Source organism: Pinus tabuliformis, chromosome 4_2 (genome assembly GCF_031772625.1).
Source record: "Pinus tabuliformis cultivar Carrire ecotype Pingquan chromosome 4_2, CPIR1, whole genome shotgun sequence".
Lineage (NCBI taxonomy): Eukaryota > Viridiplantae > Streptophyta > Pinopsida > Pinales > Pinaceae > Pinus > Pinus tabuliformis.
The window spans coordinates 603,053,904-603,074,980 of NC_142304.1; the positions used below are offsets into that span (position 1 = coordinate 603,053,904).

Below are 21,077 nucleotides of genomic sequence, written 5' to 3' on the forward strand. Positions count from 1 at the left end.
AATATAAAACCAGCAGATAAATATGCTATATGGAAATCAATTCAAATTGAACCTGACCAATAAATAATAAATATCAATGCATAAAACAATAACTTAGGTCTTCTATAACATTGTATCTCTTGTATTTTCATAGTTTACCATCTAAATTCACCATAGTTGTATGAACATGGTTCAGTTTGGGTGCATTCTAGGGTTACAAAAACATAGTCATCCAGCCATACTAATGCAGCCTACCTTCAAAGGTACAGGCAGCCATGTACAATTGCAGGTGCATAGGTATATACAAGTATGTCTAACTCTAAGGTTTAATAAATTAATTATAGGGTTATGGCAAATATTGCTAGAAATTTCTTTCAACCATATGATGGATGGCTAAATATCATGTGTTACCTTGGAGAGGTAACATATGGCAGCTTTTGAAACTATAGTATTTGACAGCAACACTAGGATAGACATTTAGTAAACAATTCAGCAAAAATCATAAAGTCAAAATGCTGGCCCTCCTCACCTATGTAGTGAGAAGCAACCTATATGATTAGGTTTTGGTTCCACTTATGCATATCTCTTAATGTATTCTCTATTGTTCAATAAAGAAATACAAGATGCATTTTCCAGAGCAAAACAATAAACAGAACATAAAATACTCGCGGCTGATTTAGTATAACTTGTATACGTATTTAATATTCTCAGCTTCTCATTCTGGTAGACTTCCATTATTAGATAAAGCACCCTCATTATAGTACCTGGCATGTAATTGCTGCCGATTGTCTCATAATATTAATTTCAGATGGTGATTTTATCCAACGAGCCTCATGAGTATACTTGCAAAGATTATGGACATTTGACTCATTAAGGGCCTTCTTGAAGGCTGGTAAATCTGCATAATCTGAACTGGCAATGTTGCGATTATGGTACAGTTTGCATGCTTTTGCAATCATATCTGGAAGAAGCTACACATCAATCAAAAAAACATTAGTGAACAGTACCAGAACACTTCAAAGATAACCAATGAAAGTATGCCAAACAATTAATGCATAGCCAAATAAGCAAATAGACATAAAAGCTTCAGGTCATACCTTTCTTTTGTCTAAACAATCAACAATTGAAACTGTTCTACATAAAAAAAATATAAATGAAGTCAATAGGATCTAGCTTGGATCATTAAAGAAACAGGTAGTTATCCTCCTCACCAAAGTCCAATTCCCACTTTTGACATGATAACCCCTCTGCAAGGATCCATTTCATATGGTTGGGATCAGGTGCAATTACTGGGTGACTTTGACATAATTGATTCCCCCAAATAACAGCTGATTACCCAAGAATTGTCTCCACATATCCAAGAATGAAATTTCTGACATTGACTCTAAGCATTCAAACAATGTATATAGAGTGAAATACCAAATAATCTAACTTACTGTTGAGTCGGAGTCAACCCAAAATTACAAGTTGAGAGTAATGACAGCGATACAGAGTTACTTATGAAACAGTATGTGTACATATGAGATAAATAAATAATAAGCCCCAACGGTTAGCTCAACTGGTTGAATCATCTACCCAAGGCATGTTAAGGCAGGTTGAAAGCCAGTACCAGGTGGCTCCTCAAGAAGTTCTTTCCTCGCTAAGAGGGAGTGTTGATATTTGCAGCATCAGACAAGAACTTCCACATAGGTCCAATGTCAAATGAGTGGAACTCATCCAAAAAGGTCCTTCCTATTTTGTAATTCACTTTAATTAAAGTTACTTGTTAAAGTAAAGAGGCTTTTATTAGTGAGTTGATTAATGTCTAAGAAAATGTAAGGCATCTACATTAGTGATTTAAATATAATCTACATTGTCAATTGGAATTTAATCTCAACCGTCAATATCATTGAGAAATTAGGGTTATGGAGACTCAGTGATAAACTCAATATTATAAAAGAAAGACAAAGTGAAAGAAAAAGACACAAAATGTGATACACGGAGTGCTAGAAAAACACAAGTGAGAGAGTGATAAAGGATTTTCACTCAGTGTGCAAATGCAAAGGAGAAAACTGGAAACAATGTGAGTAGCAAACAAAGATTAACCCAACTCTCATAACTTGAAGGGACTGCACACAGCAGGTGCAAAGCAAACTTCAGGAGGTCATACAACCCAACAAGATAGAGGGGTGACCATACAAATTTCTCTCATAGATTTCAGCAGCAACAGGAGGGTTTTTACAGCAGGTTTTGGGAGAGCCATATAAACTGCACGATGCACCAAAACAACCAGGTTTTCCTGTAATTTTTTTGTGTTTTCTTACTGAGCTGTTTTCCCAGTTTTGGGGGCCCTGTAAACTTGGAGAATTTTTAATGAAAAGGTGATATTTGAAGGGCAGGAAATTATGTGTGTATTTTGGAGATGGTTCCCTATAGCTTCCGCTGACTTTTAATTTCTAGTTAAATTTCCATCAAGTGAATTTTATTCTATGAGGGAAAATTCAATCTAAAGTAATTTTTTAGTAACGATATCATAAGGAATTAATTTACGTAGGTTGTTGGAATAGAGATTTTAACAACTTCACAGGGTTCTAGCATTGCTTGAAGATTTCAGCATTATTCATTCATTGGAAAATCGAATTTAAATTTATTTTTGAGCATGAGGTTAGCTCATTGTCTGCTTTTTGTACAATGAGACTGTTGAGAAATCTAAGGTATCAAGATTAGGCGATTTCTCTATTCTTGATAACTGCTTGTGAATGCTTTTTACTTCAATAGATTAGGATCTTCTCTTTAGTTAGATTATTATAGTGTTCTTCTTCATCAAACAGCTACCAAAGCATAAACAATAAAGAGACAAGAGACACAAAATGTAGGCTATCAGCCAGGGCCAAAACCTCTCCCACTTGAGAGGAAAACCCAAACGAATTCTTCTTCTTATAGGGACTTCAATTGACGAATACCAAGACCAAGACCCTTGACCTATTTGCCACTCCAAGACCAAGTCACAAGGCTTCTTAGCTTGACCCTCTCCTTCCTTGAGTCAACGATGGTCAAACTGCTAACTCTTCTTTCCTTCTCGACTACTCCTTAGATTTTGGCTTCCTGCAATTCTCGACCTCCTTCAGAAACCCTAGCATGTGTGAATGATCAACTTTGGAACCTTGATTCCCTTCGCTTTAGGTGGAGGTTGCTTCCTTGGCAACTCGGCTTGAGATACACCTTAGTTTCCTCCTTGACTTGACCTTCCAATGGGACTGCAATACTTTGGATTCTTCTGCAACAGATTATGTCTCTACTTCGCACATGTGGAGAGATTCAACCCTAAAACAGATCTGAAATAACTTCACTGATGGTCTTTCTTTTCTTCACTTGATTCTAGGCTTCCTTCCTTGTGAACTTCGCACTTTTTCTGTCTTCTATGCTTGACCGAAAATCTAGCTTCAAGTGGAGGCCGAGTTGCCCTATATATAGTGATTAGCCCATCAAATAAGCCAACTTGTCAATGATCTAGGCCGACATGTCTTTTGGTGGAGTTCCATTGCTTCATTTAAGGCCAACTTGAAGAAGGTGCTTGAGCTTGGTCTTGGAGGGTCTTTAGACTCTTTCAATGACTCATACAAAAATGTAACATGCCCAAGAAGGGTCCTTCATACATGACATTGACTCAATTTGACATTTATAACTTGATGACAAAACCTAAATGTTCACAATGGGAACCTTAACTAAAATAAAATTCCTTGATAATCAAACCCATGATTCAAGTACTACAAAATAATTTTATTTTTCTTCTTTACATCAATTACATAAAATCACAATTACATATGTCATTATGAAGACAAAACCTAGTTACACTTTTCAACAGAGACATCATGACGTACATCATCAATGACTATGGGGGCACTGTTGATCAAGAATGCTCCATCCTTAGAACCCCTAGCTTATTTTGACTTTATTTTTGTTCTAGTTGCATTACAAAAAGCGGTTATGATGTTCATTGCATATACCCTTCCTTTTCTACCTCTCAATTTGTAATATTCCTAGGGAAATTTTACAGTAAATATGCAAAGCAAATATAGACAAAAAGCCACAAAATTAAAACACACGAATCAGATCACAGAAATGCACCAAAACTGTGTTGCTAAGCCACTTTATTAAAATCTGAAGAGGGTACAATTAGGTGCTGGAAAGAATGCACCTGGGCTTGCTCAAGGCAAGCTAGCTAAGCCCAAATGAACAATAGGAAATCCCCCTCAAGTACGTTGTTGCTCTGTCTCCTGGCTCTATGTTGAACTGCCCAGAAATACGTTGCTGGTTGATAAGATCTACTTCTAGGGCCTCCTGAAGTACTCAGAAAATTTCGGGAAATTAACCCTGTACTCTCCGCCAAATACCCAGAATAGCCCACGAAGGAATTGGGCTATGGTTGACCTTGGAATTTCGGCCCTCTTTTGTATCTATGGCTCTACTGCTGGGAAATTTGGCCCACTGTCTACCCTGCTGCAAATGCTCCCAAAAATGGCTGCAAACTCCAAGCAAAGGCTCTCCTGGACTTCTCCTTAAACCCTAGGCCCAAACTCCCTTCACAACTCAGTTCCCAAGTGAGCCTCCTCCAATCATTGCACAGTCCCTGCGCTGCTGGTTGTGTCTCCTCACCACAAAATCGCACCCCACTACCAGAACAACTGGAAAAAGGATGGAACTCCCTCCTTGGGTTGGCACTCGAAGTCCACCGAAGCAAGGGTTGAGATCTCTGCTTGGAGACACTTGTGTGCTAAATAACACTTGCAAACATGGCTTCAACTCAAGCGTGTTGTGTCAAAGACACTAATTCTGAATAGATGATTGAATGACCAAATGAGTGTCTTCCCTTCCTTTTTGTCAAGATGCCTCCAACGCACTCATGTGGGCCCACCTCGACTTCCTCCCACTAAATTTCCCTCCAAGGCATGTGTATTCTCCATGTGGGTCGAAATTCCCCAAGTGTGGCCCCCACACTCCACTAGGGGCTCGATATTCTCCTTCTCCTCTAATGTTTAGGACTTGCTCTTAATCGAAATTCGATGTGGGGCCTCTAAACCCACATTTCCTAAGTGTCAACATGAATAAAGACAAAATCTATCAAAATTGATATTTCACTTAGCAATAATCCTAAGTGGGAATATCACAGTCCTCCTCGCAAAAACGTTGCTTGTCCTCAAGCAACTGTAATGAAGGATGTTGAAGTATTTACTTCCCTTCCCAAGTGGCATCCTCATATGATAGGCTCCTCCATCTGATCAAGAACTTTTTAATGTCCCTGACCCGAGCATCCAGAATAGCCTCAGGCTCCAAAACTAAGTACCCCTCATCATCTGTAGGAGGTAACTCGGCAACTGTTGTCACCTATTGTCCCAATTCCTTTTTCAAGCAAGATACATGAAAAATGTTGTGTATCCGACTAACCGGGGGTAGCTCCAACTCATATGCCACCTTCCCAACTCTGTGAGTGTCTATATGGCCCATAAAAACAGGGTTTGAGCTTCTCGGCCCCCTTCTGCTTGAGTGATGATTGCCTGTACGGCTGAAGCCTTGAGAAGACCAAGTTCCCTACCTCAAACTGTCTCTTGACTTTGCCCCTGTCTACATAAAATTTCTGCTGGTTATGGGTTGTCTGCATGTTGTCCTTGAGAGCCCGTAATATGTCTTGGCTCTCCTATATCCAATCCTTGGCCCTAGGGGTCTTATTGCCTCCAAACATCACGTCAGCAAAAGACAATGCATCATAACCATGTAGAGCTCGGAATGGGGGCATACCTATGGACATGTGGTATGTTGTGTTGGAACAGTACTCTCCCAGATGTAACCATCGTATCCACACTCGTTGATGGCCTGTCATATAGTTACACAAGTGAACCTCCAGCCATTTGTTGACTATCTTCGTCTGCCCATTTGTCTGAGCGTGGTAACTAGTGCTCGGAGTGACCTCAGAATCCACCAGTCGGAATAGCTCCTGCCAAAATCCCCCCATGAACATGTTGTTCCTGTCACTGACAATGGTCTTCGGAAGACCATGTAGCCGAAACACCTTCCTGAAAAACAATTCGACCACCTGTGAGGCCGAGTACCAAGCTGAGATGGCAAAGAAATGCACAAACTTCGTCAGCCGATCAACCACTACGTAAATGCAGTCTTTGCCTTGTACATTGGGCAACCCGGTAATGAAGTCCATCGATACACTCTCCCATTTCCCCTCAGGGATAGGAAGAGGCTATAGCAACCCGACAAAGTGTGACTGCTCACCGTTGTTCCTCTGGCATGTGTCACACTCCCTAACATGCCTCAGAACGTCATCCTTCAGGCCCCTCCACACAAAACGCTCCCTGATGGTCCTATAAGTCTTTGTGAACCCCTAGTGCCCGACTAGTGGTGAGTCATGGGCAGCCTGTAAAATCTTCTCCCTCAGCTGGGAGTTAGGCACCAAGTAAATCCGGTCTCTGTAGTAAATCACCTCGTTCATCACCTTGTACCAATCATCTATCACTGCCCCATCAAGGACCTCACATGCAAATCGGTCCTTGGAGTACTCCACCAATAACTGTGCCCTCCAATTTGGGGCCATGCTCATCAGTGAAAGGGCAGCCAGTCTCCTGGACAATGAATCTGCCACCACGTTGTTCTTCCCTTTAACATACTCGATGTCAAAGTCATACGCTTGGAGCTTACTCACCCACTTTTGCTGCCTCTCCTGCAACTTCTTCTGCTCCAAGAGAAACTTAAGGCTATTGTGGTCGGTCTTGACCCGAAACCGATTCCCCACCAAGTACTGTCTGAACTTGGCTAGCGCATGCATGATGGCTAGCATCTCTTTGTCATAAATAGAATACAAACTCTCATGGGGCAATAGCTTTCGACTCTCGAAAGCTATCCATTAAAACTGCACCAATACCCTCTCTGAATGCATCACACTCCAACACGAAGGGCTGGGTGAAATTTGGAAGTGCCAATAACGGACAACTACTCATGACCTGTTTGAGGCGATCAAAAGCCTCCTACGTTATAGTTTCCACTCAAAAGCCCCCTTCTTTTTTAGATCGGTGAGGGGTGTTGCCAACTAGGAGAAGCCCTTTATGAACTTCCTATAGTAAGTGCAGATGCCCACAAATCCTCTCAACTCTATCACATTTTGAGGCTCTAGCCAATCCCGGATGGCCCTGATCTTCTCCTCATGGACTCTAACTCTGTCCTCCCCAATGATGTGCCCTAGGTACAGCATCTTTGTCAAGCCGAACTTGCACTTTGACAGCTTCGCATAGAACTGTTGCTCCTCCAGTATGCGCAACACTGTCTCTAAGTGCTGCAAGTGCTTCTCCCATGTCCGGTTGTAGATCAAGATGTCATCAAAGAACACCAACACAAACTTCCGCAGCTGCCCATGAAACACGTGGTTCATGCAAGACTGGAAAGTGGTTGGTGCATTGGTTAGGCCAAAGGGCATAACCAGGAACTCGAAGTGCCCATAGTGGCACCTGAAAGCATTCTTAGGGACATCCTAGTCCCTCGTCTTGATTTGGTGGTACCTGAGCGTAGATCAATCTTGGTGAAGAATTTTGCCCCCCTCAGCTTGTCCATCAACTCATCTATGTGTGGGATAGGATAGCGAACCTTCGTGGTCTTCTTGTTAAGGGCCCTATAGTCAATGCACATCCGTTGGGACCCATCTTTCTTCTTCACCAGAACAATTGATGAAGCAAAAGGGTTAGAGCTAGACCTCATGTGCCCAAGTGTCAGCAACTCATGAATAGCCCTCTCTATCTCATCTTGGTATGCCTTGGGATGTTGGTAAGGAGTAGTGATCACTACCTATACCCCCAGCTCCAACTCAATACTATGCTCAAACCCCTGGTCAAGTGGTTTTCCTGGCAGTATGTCTCCAAACACTATTGAATGCTTGTCCAAAATGGCCTGTATATCTGGGTGCGATGGCTTGGCCTGACCTCCAACCTCTGAAATCCTCAACTCCACAACCCACTCAATGTCCCCATGTCTGAGATCTGCCTCCATCCTATGGGCCAAAACAGTCTATGGAGGGTATGAATGCATACCCCGTAGCAAAACTGGTTTGCCATCTAGCCCTACGAACTCCATCTCCAACCTCTTCCAATCAGTAGTGACTCTACCAAGAGAGTAGAGCCACTGGACACCCAGCACCACATTGGTTTCTGGCACATCTACCACGAAGAAGTGATCTGTCATTGAGTAGTTCCCCATGGTCACTATCAAAGTTGGAACATAGCATGTGGACTGCATGGTTCTATCACCTGGCACCAAAACTGAAAAACCCTCAAACTCCTCGGTTGTGATACCCCTCCTCTGGACCATTTGTGCATCAATGAAGTTGTGGGTAGCCCCACTGTCTATTAAAACCAAAACACGATATCCCTGCACGGTGCCCCTTTTCCTGCACATAGAGATGCAAGGACCCCTCCTGATGGAGCGAAAGTAGCTCCCCCTGGCGGGGGTGGTGGTGGTGGCCCCCTATCTGCCTGCCTTGTGTTGTCATCTCCACCCATATCCAAGTACGCATCATCCTCCCCATCACCGTCAGAGAAAACCTCAATGTAGTGGGCCTTGCCCGCTGCACATCTATGACCTAGAGCCCATGGTTCCTGACAGGTAAAACACAATTTCCTCCTTCGGAGGTCTCTCCGAGTCTCCTCATCCATCTGCCCACACCTGTTAATTTTAGGTATGTTCTATGCTAGAGCAATTTATTTAAATTTTCACAATTAGCAATCACATCAACATTAAAGTAAACTGCAGATAGAACATAGATATAAATCGCAGAAGACAAGCCAAGACAAGAGGATACAAGATGTGGCGCCAGCCAGGGACAAACTCCAATCTGGGGAAACCCTTGATCAATTCTTCTTTTATGTTCTTCAAAGTTCAGCAGAGAAAGTGAGAGAGATAGTACATTTACAATAAAAGTCCATATTTTGACTTTTGATATCACATGAGATCAGTTGAAGACATATTGCTTCAACTGATTCTCTAAGGTGACTCCACCTATCATAGTGTTGCCTTTCGTCCATTTGTTGTACATAACCGTGTGACACCATGTTGTACTATCACATGTGTTGAACCTTGATGACTGAGTTGCTCCTGCTCTCATCATCATGCTGCTCATTATTTATCATGCCCATTGTTTCATTCATCATCATACATCACTGCTTTGATGAGAGGATTATACACCATAACTGTTCATCCTTATCATTTTCATGATGTCGAGACTGAGTCCTTTTACAGGTATACCAAGGATCTCTTGACCATCATCAAAATCTATTTCGTTATGCCAGGACTGACTTCTAGCATAATCTTCATTCAGTAGAGAGAATAGTTTTATCACTGCTGTTTATTGTGATATGGCTGCTACAGGTATGCCACCGAGGTTTCAATACAATATAACATTGCTTGAAACCCTCGTCACTGCTTCTCCTTGTACCCAGACTTCCAGTAATTCATTAATCCGAGTTCTCCTCACTGTGACTGTGTAAGGAATGAGAGCACCGAGATACATATTTATATGATGAGGCTGTTGTTCCTCAAGCACCTGAGATGATGGCGGTTCCTAAAACGAGGTGCAATCAAACCCTTCACTGCGGCTCAGCTTCATGCGAAGATGACTGTGGCTCCTTTTCATGACAGTGGTTCTTTGCGGCTATATGTCTTTACAGTGGTTTCTCTTTATACCTACGGCTAATTGTGGTGCGTGTATATTGTTGCGTATGTACAAGCGTTTCCATGAACGTATAGAGTCTCCATGTTGCGTTTAGATGTCTCCATAACTGCGTATAAAGAGTCTTTATTACAGCATATGATTGTCTCCCATTACAGCGTATGAATGTCTTCCATGACTGTGGTTAGGTGTCTTCATTACAGCGTAAGAATGTCTTCCATGACTGCGGCTAGGTGTCTTCATTACAGCGTAAGAATGTCTTCCATGACTGCAGCTAGGTGTCTTCATTACAGGGTAAGAATTCCTTCCCTTACTGCGGCTAGGTGTCTCCATTATAGCGTATAAGCTAGGGCATCATCTGCGTATAAGCTAGGGCATCATACACTTGGCCCAACGTATCTTCTTGTGTGTCTCTCCTTCACCAAAAACCCGAGGCGTGGAGAGAAGGAGACCACATGAAGAGTGTGTCTCTAATGACTTCAAATTTTCTCCTATATATACTAAAGCGTAGATGATGAATAGACTTGACTATTTGGCTTCTGAGCCTACTCAAGTTGCTGGGTGACTTGACAATTTGTTTTATAACATAAATAAATTCATAACTTCATAAATACTTATCGGAATCGGATGATCTTTAGATCAATCCTACACCTCTCGATGAGAGGGATCCAATAAAAATATTAGCTGCCATAAATAAGATGACCCACATGGTGTTTGGCCCTAGTTGCCAATTTTAACAACACCCCTGGTTGGCTCTCGATGGTGGGGCTCTGGTGTCACCTCCCTTTTGTGGGTAGGGAGTGTGTGAGGGAAAAGGTGCCCTAGTCTTGGGGATGGCCCCCTGCAAGTCCCTAGCGCAAGTCACTACCTCCTATAAAGTCAAGGGTCTGTGTGACTTCACCAGTCCATGCAGTGGCTCCAACAACCCCTCTATGAAAGTGTACACCCTCCTAGCCTCTAAGAGGTTTGGCACCATAACTGAAACCCTCAAAAATTATGATATGTAGTGCTCCGGTTGGCCTGTCTGTCTAAGTTGAGTCAACTCTCTAAAGTGAGCCTCTGGATCCCTCCTATCAAAACGCTCCACCACTCTCCGGGTGAAGTCCTCATATGAAGTCACACTGACATGCCCCAATGTGGATAGGCCATGAAACCACCACTCATGTGCTTCCCCTTCCAAGTGTAGGGTAGCCATTTTGATGGCCTCCATCTCTGTCATCTGATTAAACTGGAAATAAGTATCCAACTTCTCCACCCAAGCTCGAGTTGTGCTCTTGGAAGAACCGTCATATGTGGGGACATACATCCTCCCAATAGTGCGTTGTAGCTCTGAGTTCTGCGAATTCTACCCTCCATTGTACCTGCCCTTCTCATTTTGTTTGAGTTGACAATAATCTTTGAATGACAAGGTTGCTTTGAAATCCTCCCCCATGGCTTGCCCTTCCCTGAAGAAATCCCCCATGGGCATTGGCTCATCTGATCCCACATGCTCAATTGGTGTTGATGGTAAGAAAGCAAGCAGCTTGGTTCTAGATGGCACATTATAAGTTGGTGGTTGAGTGGCCAGTGAAGGATGGTCATATTGTTGTGAGGCTCTCGATGTCTCTCCAAAAAGGAACTCACGATGGAGGCCCTTGTCCCTGTTTTGTTGCTTGATCTCCTCCAACATCTCCATCTATCCCCTAGCCATTTCATTCAAAGCCTTCAAGAGGCTATTGAACGTTACATCTTCCTTACTCCTTGGTTCCCTCATCTTTGCGACCACGATTGTCTTTCCACATGTCTCCAAATCAAGAGTAATTTCCAACTCCCTTTCTCCACTCCTATACATTTTCCTCTGGTACATGATGTTCTCTCTGTCCTCTGGTGTCATAGACTGTGCTACTCCGACAGGCTGAGCCAAGTCTATGAGCTCGGATACCATTGTAATATTTCTAGGGAAATTTTACAATAAATATGCAAAGAAAACATAGACAAAAAGCCACAAAATTAAAACACATAAATCAAATCACAAAGAAAAAAAAAAAATTGAAGAGGGCACAATTAGGTGTTGGAAAGAGTGCACCTGGGCTTGCTCAAGGCAAGCTAGCTAAGCCCAAATAAAAAATAGGAAATCCCCCTCAAGTACATTGTTGCTCTGTCTCTTAGCTTTGCGTTGAATTGCTTAGAACTACATTGTTGGGTGATAAGATCTATTGGTACGGTCTCCTGTAGTACTCAGAAAATTCCAGGAAATTAACCTCGGACTCTCCACCAAATACCCAAAATAACCCACAAAGGAATTGGGCTATGGTTGACCTCGGAATTTCAGCCCTCTTTTGTCTCTATGGCTCTGTTGCTGGGAAATTCGGCCCACTAACTACCCTGCTGCAAATGCTCCCAAAAATGGCTGCAAACTCCAAGCAAAGCCTCTCCCGGACTTCTCCTCAAACCCCAGGCCCAAACTCCCTTCACAACTCAGCTTCCAAGTGAGCCTACTCCAAACACTGTGCAGTCCCTGCGCTGCTGGCTGTGTCTCCTCCCCACAAACTCGCACCCCATTGCCAGAACAACTGGAAAAAGGATGGAACTCCCTCCTTGGGTTGGCACTCGAAGTCCACTGAAGCAAGGGTTGAGATCTTCGCCCGGAGACACTCGTGTGCTAAACAGCATTTGCAAACTTGGCCTCAACTCAAACATGCTATGTCAAAGACACAAATTCAGAACAGATGATTGAATGACCAAATGAGTGTTTTCCCTTCCTTTTTGTGTTAGGTCCCTATAATACTAGTGTATTCCCCCATTATTATTGTCATTGTAGCCCTTATTGTTATTGTTGTGCCCATTGTGTCCCTATATTGTTAATATTGTGCCCCATAGAAGCCCACTATTGTTATTGTTGTGCCCTTACATTATTATTGTTATGTCAGCTCTGATTATATTGTAACCCCTTAGACTCTTATATATAGAAAGGAGGTTTTGTCATTTGAATCATCCAAAAATTCTTCATTTATGTAATGTAAAAGAGGTTGCCCCCTCGAAGAGGCTAATTTTGAAGTCGTTGATCTATCTCTTCTTCTATTTTGTGCGTTGGTTGCATAACATTTGGTATCAGAGCTTTGGATTCTAGGGTTTCGCTGCTTCAAACAAATCCTCGTGGCATTTTCGCTATAATGTTTTTTCTACAAAGCTTTAGACACTGAAAAAAACCCATTTGAGACGAAATCTTTATGAACGTCGTGTCCGAATTTCAAATCTTGTCTCGCTATATTTTCAGAGATATGATCCAAGGAAGTTAAGGTTTTTGCAGGCTCCCGAATTCCATCTCAAACAGGTGACCTTAGGAAAATCGTCATAACTTTCACTCTAAGCATCGGATTTGAATTTCATAAAAAGTGACAGAAAGAGGACAGACTTTAGTTTTTTGGCTATCGTTTTTAGCTCCGAAGGTCGAAAAAGTGACACGTGGCACTTCGTACAAATTCGCTCTACTGAACGAGTCTATAATTAGGTCATTGTGGGAGATTGGACATAACGCTTTCTTGGAGAACCCAATCTCGATCAGACTTGTGGGGTTGGAAAGAGGACTCAGAGAGCTACCACAAGACGAAATTGCAAACCCCGTAGATCCACAATTACAGAAATACAACAAATTCAATATCGAGCTCCTACAAAAAGAAACAAAAAGGTGTGTATTTTTTTTCAAATTTGCATCAGTTTTGTTTGAAAAAATAATTTGAAGTGATTCAAAGGGCATAGTGAAGCATAGTAATCATTAATTGATGCCCCGAAGAAAGAAAATGGAAACACTTAGTAGGCAACTTGAAAGTTCTACTATGACGGATGAAGAAGAGAAGAAATGCAACATGATATATCGAAATTACATGACCAAGTGCAACAATTTTCGCTCTCACAAAGAGTAACCAAAAATGAAATGGAAGCTAAGATGAATGGTTTGAAGAATAGCTTAAAATCAGACATCGAAGAATTGAAGAATGGCATGAAATCTAATATGGATGAGATGAAAGATAATATGGAAGATTTTAAAAATGGTTTAAATGCAGACATGCAAGGTTTCAAGGAAGGTTTGACAAGGTTGCTACAAGAAATGCGTCCTAATGGCAAAAAGGTATTAGACGAAACTCATGATGAGAACAAAAGAAATGTCAATCATGATTTCATAGACTCTAACATTGGATCGAAAACCCACCATGTTCCAAAGATCGATATGAGCAAACTTGATGGCAAGGATACCATAACATGGATACTACAAATGGAGCAATATTTTGATCTCCATAATGTGCAAAACACAAAAGGCACACATTGCAACTTTATATTTGGAACCAAATCAGTTTGTATGGTATCGGTGGCTTTGCTTTCGTAAAAAAATTGTCACTTGGTCAATTTTTATGGAGAAAATGATGGCACATTATGAGGATACAAACAGCAACACCTTCTTTAGTCAATTGATAAATCTTAAACAAAAGGGTTCAATGGTGGAGCACATTGAGTACTTCCAAAAATTGAATATAAGGGTAAATGATATTCCAAAGGAGCATAGGATTGATGTGTTCATAGGGACTTTAAAGGATAACATCCAACATGAGGTTCGCCTTTGGGAACCTGATTCATTGGAAAAGGCATTCAGGTTGGCAAGAAAAATTGAAAGCAAAATTATGGCAACAAGGAAGCCTACCACTCACAACAATAAAGATCGAAGTGTTATTGCCCCTAGCCTTCCACAATCTACAAGGCTGACACCACAACAATTGCAAGAAAAAGGAGCAAAAGGGCTTTGTTATAGTTGTCATAGAAAATACACTAAAGGTCATAAGTGTGCTGAGAATAAATTATTTTACATAGATTGTGAAGAGGAAGAAAAAAAGGAACAAAAAACGTCAAAAGAAGAGGATATACACCAAGAACCAACCCTAGAGAAAGAAGAAATGAATCTAACCATATCTTCTAATGCATTGGCAGGAATTACCACTCCTCAAACTCTCAAGATAGAAGGACATATCAAGAAGAAAAAGGTAATAGTGTTGATTGATTTGGGTAATACTCATAATTTTATTCATTGTAAGATAGCCAAGGAATTGAATTTATTCCTACATCCAACACTAGAGTGTCAAGTGATGGTTGCAAATGGAGTAACCATAAATTGCTCTAGAAAGTGCCATAATATCAAGTTATCCATGGGAGAATATCTAATGAATAGTCCAATGCTTTCCATTCCAATGTGTGGTGTTGATGTTGTACTAGGAGTCCAATGGCTACAATCTTTGGGCACAATAGCTTTTAATTTTCAAGAACTTTTCTTGAAATTTTTTTGAGAAGGAAAGGAAGTTGAGTTAAGGGGTATCGTAGGGAAACCGGGAAAGATAATCAACTCTAACGGCATGACAAAGCTGCTAAAGAAAGAACGGGCATAATTGCACAATTATGTTCCCTAGAGGTTCCCACATGGAAAACATCTATTTCTCCAGATCTCCAAAAAGCCTTGGACAATCATTCCAAGGTATTTGAGACTCCCAAAGGCCTCCCACCTATTCATGATCATGACCATGTTATTCATTTGATTCCAAGAAGTGTTCCTCCAAACATCAAGCCTTACAAATATCCCTATGCCCAAAATAGTGAAATTGAACGTATGGTTGCAGAAATGCTAGACGCTGATATAATTCAACCTAGTCAAAGTTATTTCTCTGCTCCAGTAATATTCATGCACAAGAAGGATGGATCATGGCGCATGTGTCCGAATTATAGGGAGTTCAACAAGCTCACTATTAAAGATAAATTTCTCATTCCAGTCATTGATGAATTATTGGATGAATTACATGGAGCAATTTACTTCACTAAGTTGTATCTTCGTTCAGGATATCATCAAATCAGAATGAAGACTAAAAACATTCCGAAAATAGCGTTTAGAACTCATGAGGGTCATTATGAATTCTTGGTCATGCCTTTTGGCCTTACCAATGCACCTTCTACATTTCAAGGTTTGATGAATTCCATTTTCAAACCCTTCCTTAGAAAATTTGTGTTAGTATTTTTTGATGATATACTAATCTACAACAAGACTTGGAAGGATCATGTTCAGCATGTTGACAGGGTGCTCAAACTATTGGAGGAGAAACAATTATATGCAAAACCCTCCAAAAGTTTCTTTGGAGTACAGGAGGTGGAATATTTGGGTCATATTGTATCTCATGAAGGTCTTAAGATAGAACCTAGCAAAATTAAAGCCATTAAAGAACGGAAAATTCTCACATCCATAAAGCATCTGCAAGGATTTCTCAGGTTGACAGGGTATTATCGCAAGTTTGTTAAGAATTATGGGAGAATAGTAGCACCTCTAACAACATTACTGAAGAAAGATGCATTTTCTTGGACTACAGAAGCAAGGATGGCCTTTGAACATCTTAAAGAGGCAATGTGCCAAGCACCGGTGTTGGCTACGCCAGACTTCACAAAGACCTTTATTGTGGAATGTGATGCCTCAGGAAATGGAATTGGCGTAGTTTTAATGCAAGAAGGAAGACCCATTGCTTTTGAAAGTCGTCCAATCAAAGGAAAGTATTTACACAAAGCTATTTATGGGAAAGAAATGTTGGCAATACTACATGCACTTAAAAAATGGCAACTTTACCTAATGGGAAGACACTTCAAGGTAAAAACAGATCATGCTAGTCTTAAATACTTTTTAGAACAAACATTATCTTCTGAAAAGCAACAAAAATGAATCATAAAGATGTTGGGTTATGATTTTGAAATCATCTACTAAAAAGGGAAGCAAAATGTTGTTGCAAATGCACTCTCAAGAAAGGATGAGGATGTGGAAGCATTGTTTTGTGCCATTTCTATTATCCAACCTGATTGGATAAACGAAGCAAGGGATGAATGGAAGAATGACGAAGTGTGGGCACTCATTCAAAAGTTACAACAAGATCCCAGTACATCTGACCCATTTAGCTGGAAAAATGATTCGTTATGGTACAAAGATCGTTTATACCTCTTTAAGAATTCCCAACTCAAACAAAAGATTCTTCTGGAATCGCACACCTCTCCGTTAGGAGGGCACTCGAGATTTTTAAAAATTTACCACAAGGTTAAGAAGGAATTTTTTTGGGATGCCCCGAAATCTAATATTCAAAAGTTTGTTGCGGAATGTTTGGTTTGCCAACAAAATAAAGTTCAAACACTTAAGACCTCAGCCCTGTTACAACCTTTATCCATTCCAAGTCAATGTTGGGAGGAGGTTACAATGGATTTTATCACAGATCTACCCAAGTCCGAAGGAAAGAGTGTCATCACAGTGGTAGTTGATAGACTTACCAAGTATGCAGACTTTTGTGCATTATCTCATCCATTTAAAGCCAGTGCAGTGGTCATAGCATTTATGGAAACAATACAGAATCTACATGGAAACCCAAAGATTATTGTAAGCAACAAAGATCCCATTTTCACTGAAAATGTTTGAACAGAATTATTTTCTTATCTAGGTACTCAGTTAGCTCATAGCTCATCTTATCATCCTCAATCTGATGGGCAAACTGAAATATTGAACAAATGTTTGGAAGGATATCTTCGTTGCTTTGTAACTGATAAACAAACCAATGGGTCAAGTGGTTGCCTCTAGCTGAATGGTGGTATAACGCTTCCTTCCATACTGTAGCAAAAATGACCCCATTTATGGCACTTTATGGATATCATCCACCGTCCATCACATCATCTTTAAGAAAAGATTCTAAGGTTCAAGCAGTGGAAGATCACATCGAGCATCAACAACAAGTTCTTTAACTCTTAAAGGATAACCTCACTTTGGCGCAAAATAGAATGAAACAACAGGCATCAACGTCACAGCGAAAGAAGTTTTCATGTAGATGACTGGATATTTCTACGACTACAACCATACAAACAAATGCCCCTTAAGCAAGCTAAAAAGGATAATAAATTATCACCAAAGTATTATGGTTCATACAAGGTGTTGCAAAAGATTGGTACTATGGCATGCAAATTGGAGCTTCCTGCGTCTTCCCGAGTGCTCTCAGTTTTCCATGTTTCATGCTTAAAGAAGGTTATAGGTGACAAACTCTCAGTTCAAACAATATTGCCAAAGCTTGACAAGGAAGGAAAAATCATATTGGAACCTGAAACAGTGACAGAAACAAGAACTTGACAATTACGAAATCAATCAATTTTAGAGTATCTCATCAAGTGGAAAAACTTACCCACTGAAGATTCCACATGGGAGGATGAGAATTTTATACAAAAGCATCCAGAACTACTCAAGCGTTGAGGACAACACTTTTTTGAAGGAGAGGGGCATGTTAGGTCCCTATAATACTAGTGTATTCCCCCATTATTATTGTCATTGTAGCCCTTATTGTTATTGTTGTGCCCATGTTGTCCCCATATTGTTATTATTGTGCCCCATAGAAACCCACTATTGTTATTGTTGTGCCCTTACATTATTATTGTTATGTCGGCTCTGATTATATTGTGACCCCTTAGACTCCTATATATAGAAAGGAGGTTTTTTCATTTGAATCATCCAAGAATTGTTCATTTATGTAATGTAAAGGAGGTTTCCCCCTCGACGAAGCTAATTTTGAAGTCGTTGATCTACCTCTTCTTTTATTTTGTGAGCTGGTTGCATAATATTTTGTCAAGATGCCTCCAACGCACTCATGTGGCCCCACCTCAACTTCCTCCCACCAAATTTCCCTCCAAGGCATGTGTATTCTCCATGTGGGCCGAAATTCCCACAGTGTGGCCCCCACGCTCCACTAGGGGCTCGATATTCTCCTTCTCCTCTAATGTTTGGGGCTTGCTCTTAATCATAATTCGATGTGGGGCCTCTAAACCCACATTTCCTAAGTGTCAACATGAAGAAAGACAAAATTTATCAAAATTGATATTTCACTTAGCAATAATGCTAAGTGGGCATATCACACAATTTGTAAATATTTTTATAAAAATATAAGATGTATTTTCAAAAAAAAAAGCATATGGCAAGAGTCAAGGCTAGGGTTCTGGGAGATGCAACAAGGATTTGAAATCAATACTAGACTTACACTTGAAATACATAGCATGTTGCTAGGGTAATGAGCGATCGTTGATAAAAAACATGCATCACTCCAACATGCACACAAGGAAAAATTAGAAAGAAAATGTATTTTAGGTCTTTATTTCATATAATACATAATTTTTTGGTATAACACAATACAAATACAAGTATGATATAGTCAATATTATCTTAATCAGATCATAACGTATAAGTATAGAAAATTGAAGTCCTATCTATATCATTATCCTATTTTTGTATGCCAAGGCCCCATACAATCATATCCTACAACTATACTTTTGCTACCATTCATGGCCTACATTCTATGTTGCGGGTATGTCTAGGTCATGTCTTCATATATGTTTTGTCTTGTGTTATGGACGTTGACTTCCCTAGCCCTAAATGAATGGTCTTCTCTGCTTCTGTCAATGCTATGCAGGTATTCCAAGGATCATCATCTATGTCTTCCAAGGGCTTCTCATACCTCTGCATTGTTGATCTACGTCATGGATATAATTTATATAATTATAATAAAAATGTAAACAATAATAATCATAAATAATGATTAATAAGTAGTGGTTAATAATGATGAGGAATGTTTCCAAGGACATGACCGTATGTGAAAAGTGTTGAAAAGTGTAACTAGGTTCGGTCTTCATAATGACATGTGTAATTATGATTTTTTGTAATCGATGAAAAGAAGAAAAATAAAATTATTATTGCAATGCTTGTCTCATGGGTTTCATGAGCAAGGAATTTTATTTTAGTGATGGCTCCCATTGTGCGCCTTTAGGATTGATTCATCTAGTCATAAAAGTCAAATTGAGTCTATGTCATGTAAAAAGGACCCTTCTTAGGCATGTTACAATTTATATGAGTCATTTAATAGGTATGAAAAACCTGGTTGAAAATATTGCTGGTGTTACTCTTCTGAAAATGTTGTAAGATGTTTTATTTTTCGGCATAATTTTATTTTCAGCCATTGGTAATAGCTTGATGAAGATTGATCTAGGCACAGGTATCTTGTCTAATCGCTGGGGTTTGAATGATAGTTTAGATTCTGAAATATAATGGCAGGTATCTCCATTTGATCTGGGTTTCACTATTGTTTTCTCCCTCTATGTTAATGGTCGATTTTAAGCTGTGCAGGAAATCTTAGTTTTGAGTTTACCGGGCGTTAGGGGGAGTTCTCGGCTGAACTAGCCAACTCCCGGATTGCGTTTTCTGAAAGAGCCTAGCCAGTTTTGATCCCGGGCTTATCATTTCAAATTCTTTATGAATGCATGAAGGGTTTTCTGAAGTACTTCACATTAAGTTTAAAATTCTAAAAATATTTTTGTGACATAACGATAAATCTGGCTACTTAGAGCCTTCAGTTTGTAAATATTGTAATTATTTAGCTGTTCTTAGGGTTTTTAGGGTTTCATTTATTTTTTGGCATTTTCAGGTTCTGGCTGTCTGTTTACAGAATGCAAGTTGCAGATCTGAAGTCAAAATCTGATTCTGAAAGCCAGATATAGGCCTTGGAGGATAAGATCTGGCCTCAGAACCATTTCTTGCAAAAGCATTACTCCTGCAAGCCAAGTTTTTTTGGATCTGGGAACTATTATTCAAAGGTTTTCGTTGAGAAATCTGAAGCAGATCAATTTAAATTTTTTAAGATTTCTGGAAAATATTTTTCTGATGAAATTTGTTTGGATCGATTGGCTGACTGGTAGGGTTTAATGCTGCATCAAAATTTCGAAAAATTTTCGCGACCCTCAGGCCTCTTTCATTGCTGCTGGTGCTTTCAAAATCTTTCTGCATTTCCCATAACCTTCAACGCTAGCTGCAAAGCCTGCAAAAAGAACTCATGTAACGTGCTGCCCATCTGCTCTTCGTCGCAGTCTAGTACTGCCTCAGCTTCTCTCTCCACGGTGCATCACATTGCCATCCCCACGCTGTTGTGGCTTCATTGCAGCTCTAAGCTGCCATCCCACACCGTTTTGTCGAATCCCCTCCACGCAACAGCCATATCATCTCTGCCCAAACGCTGCAAATCCGTCCCTTTTCACACAATCAAGCCCGCAGCTCCCTTCCCTTCATCGTTGTTCCATTGCCCACCTGTGTAATGCTCATCCATTTTCGTTTCCGTCCCTCATCGTTGCTTAAACTCCTCACGTTGCTCTCAATGCCTGCAAAATAAAACGAAGGAACCCGCAATTTGCTGTCCCATTCACCTCTCACACAGCTCCATTCCTCGCTGCCTACGCGCTGCCTATCCTCACTGTCTGCTGGCCTGGCCTTCAACCTGCAAATCGCTGTCCATTTTAGCAGCCTCCTCTTTCTGCCGTCGTAGGTTGTAGCTTACAGCTG

The 21,077-nt window shown here is 40.5% G+C and overlaps 1 protein-coding gene across 4 annotated transcripts in view; it reads right to left on the minus strand.

Moving 5' to 3' along the window:
* Positions 1–21,077, minus strand: part of LOC149170728 (Metallopeptidase M24 family protein) — a 446,763-nt gene that overhangs the window by 262,679 nt on the left and 163,007 nt on the right. For all 4 annotated transcript variants that reach the window (XR_016259003.1, XM_089424001.1, XM_089424000.1 and 1 more), the window contains one exon: positions 744–950. Coding sequence is in view for 3 of the 4 variants with exons in the window: in XM_089424001.1 (XP_089280127.1) it covers positions 744–950 (207 nt within the window). In the remaining variant the exon portion in view is untranslated. The remainder of the gene's footprint in view (positions 1–743; positions 951–21,077) is intronic.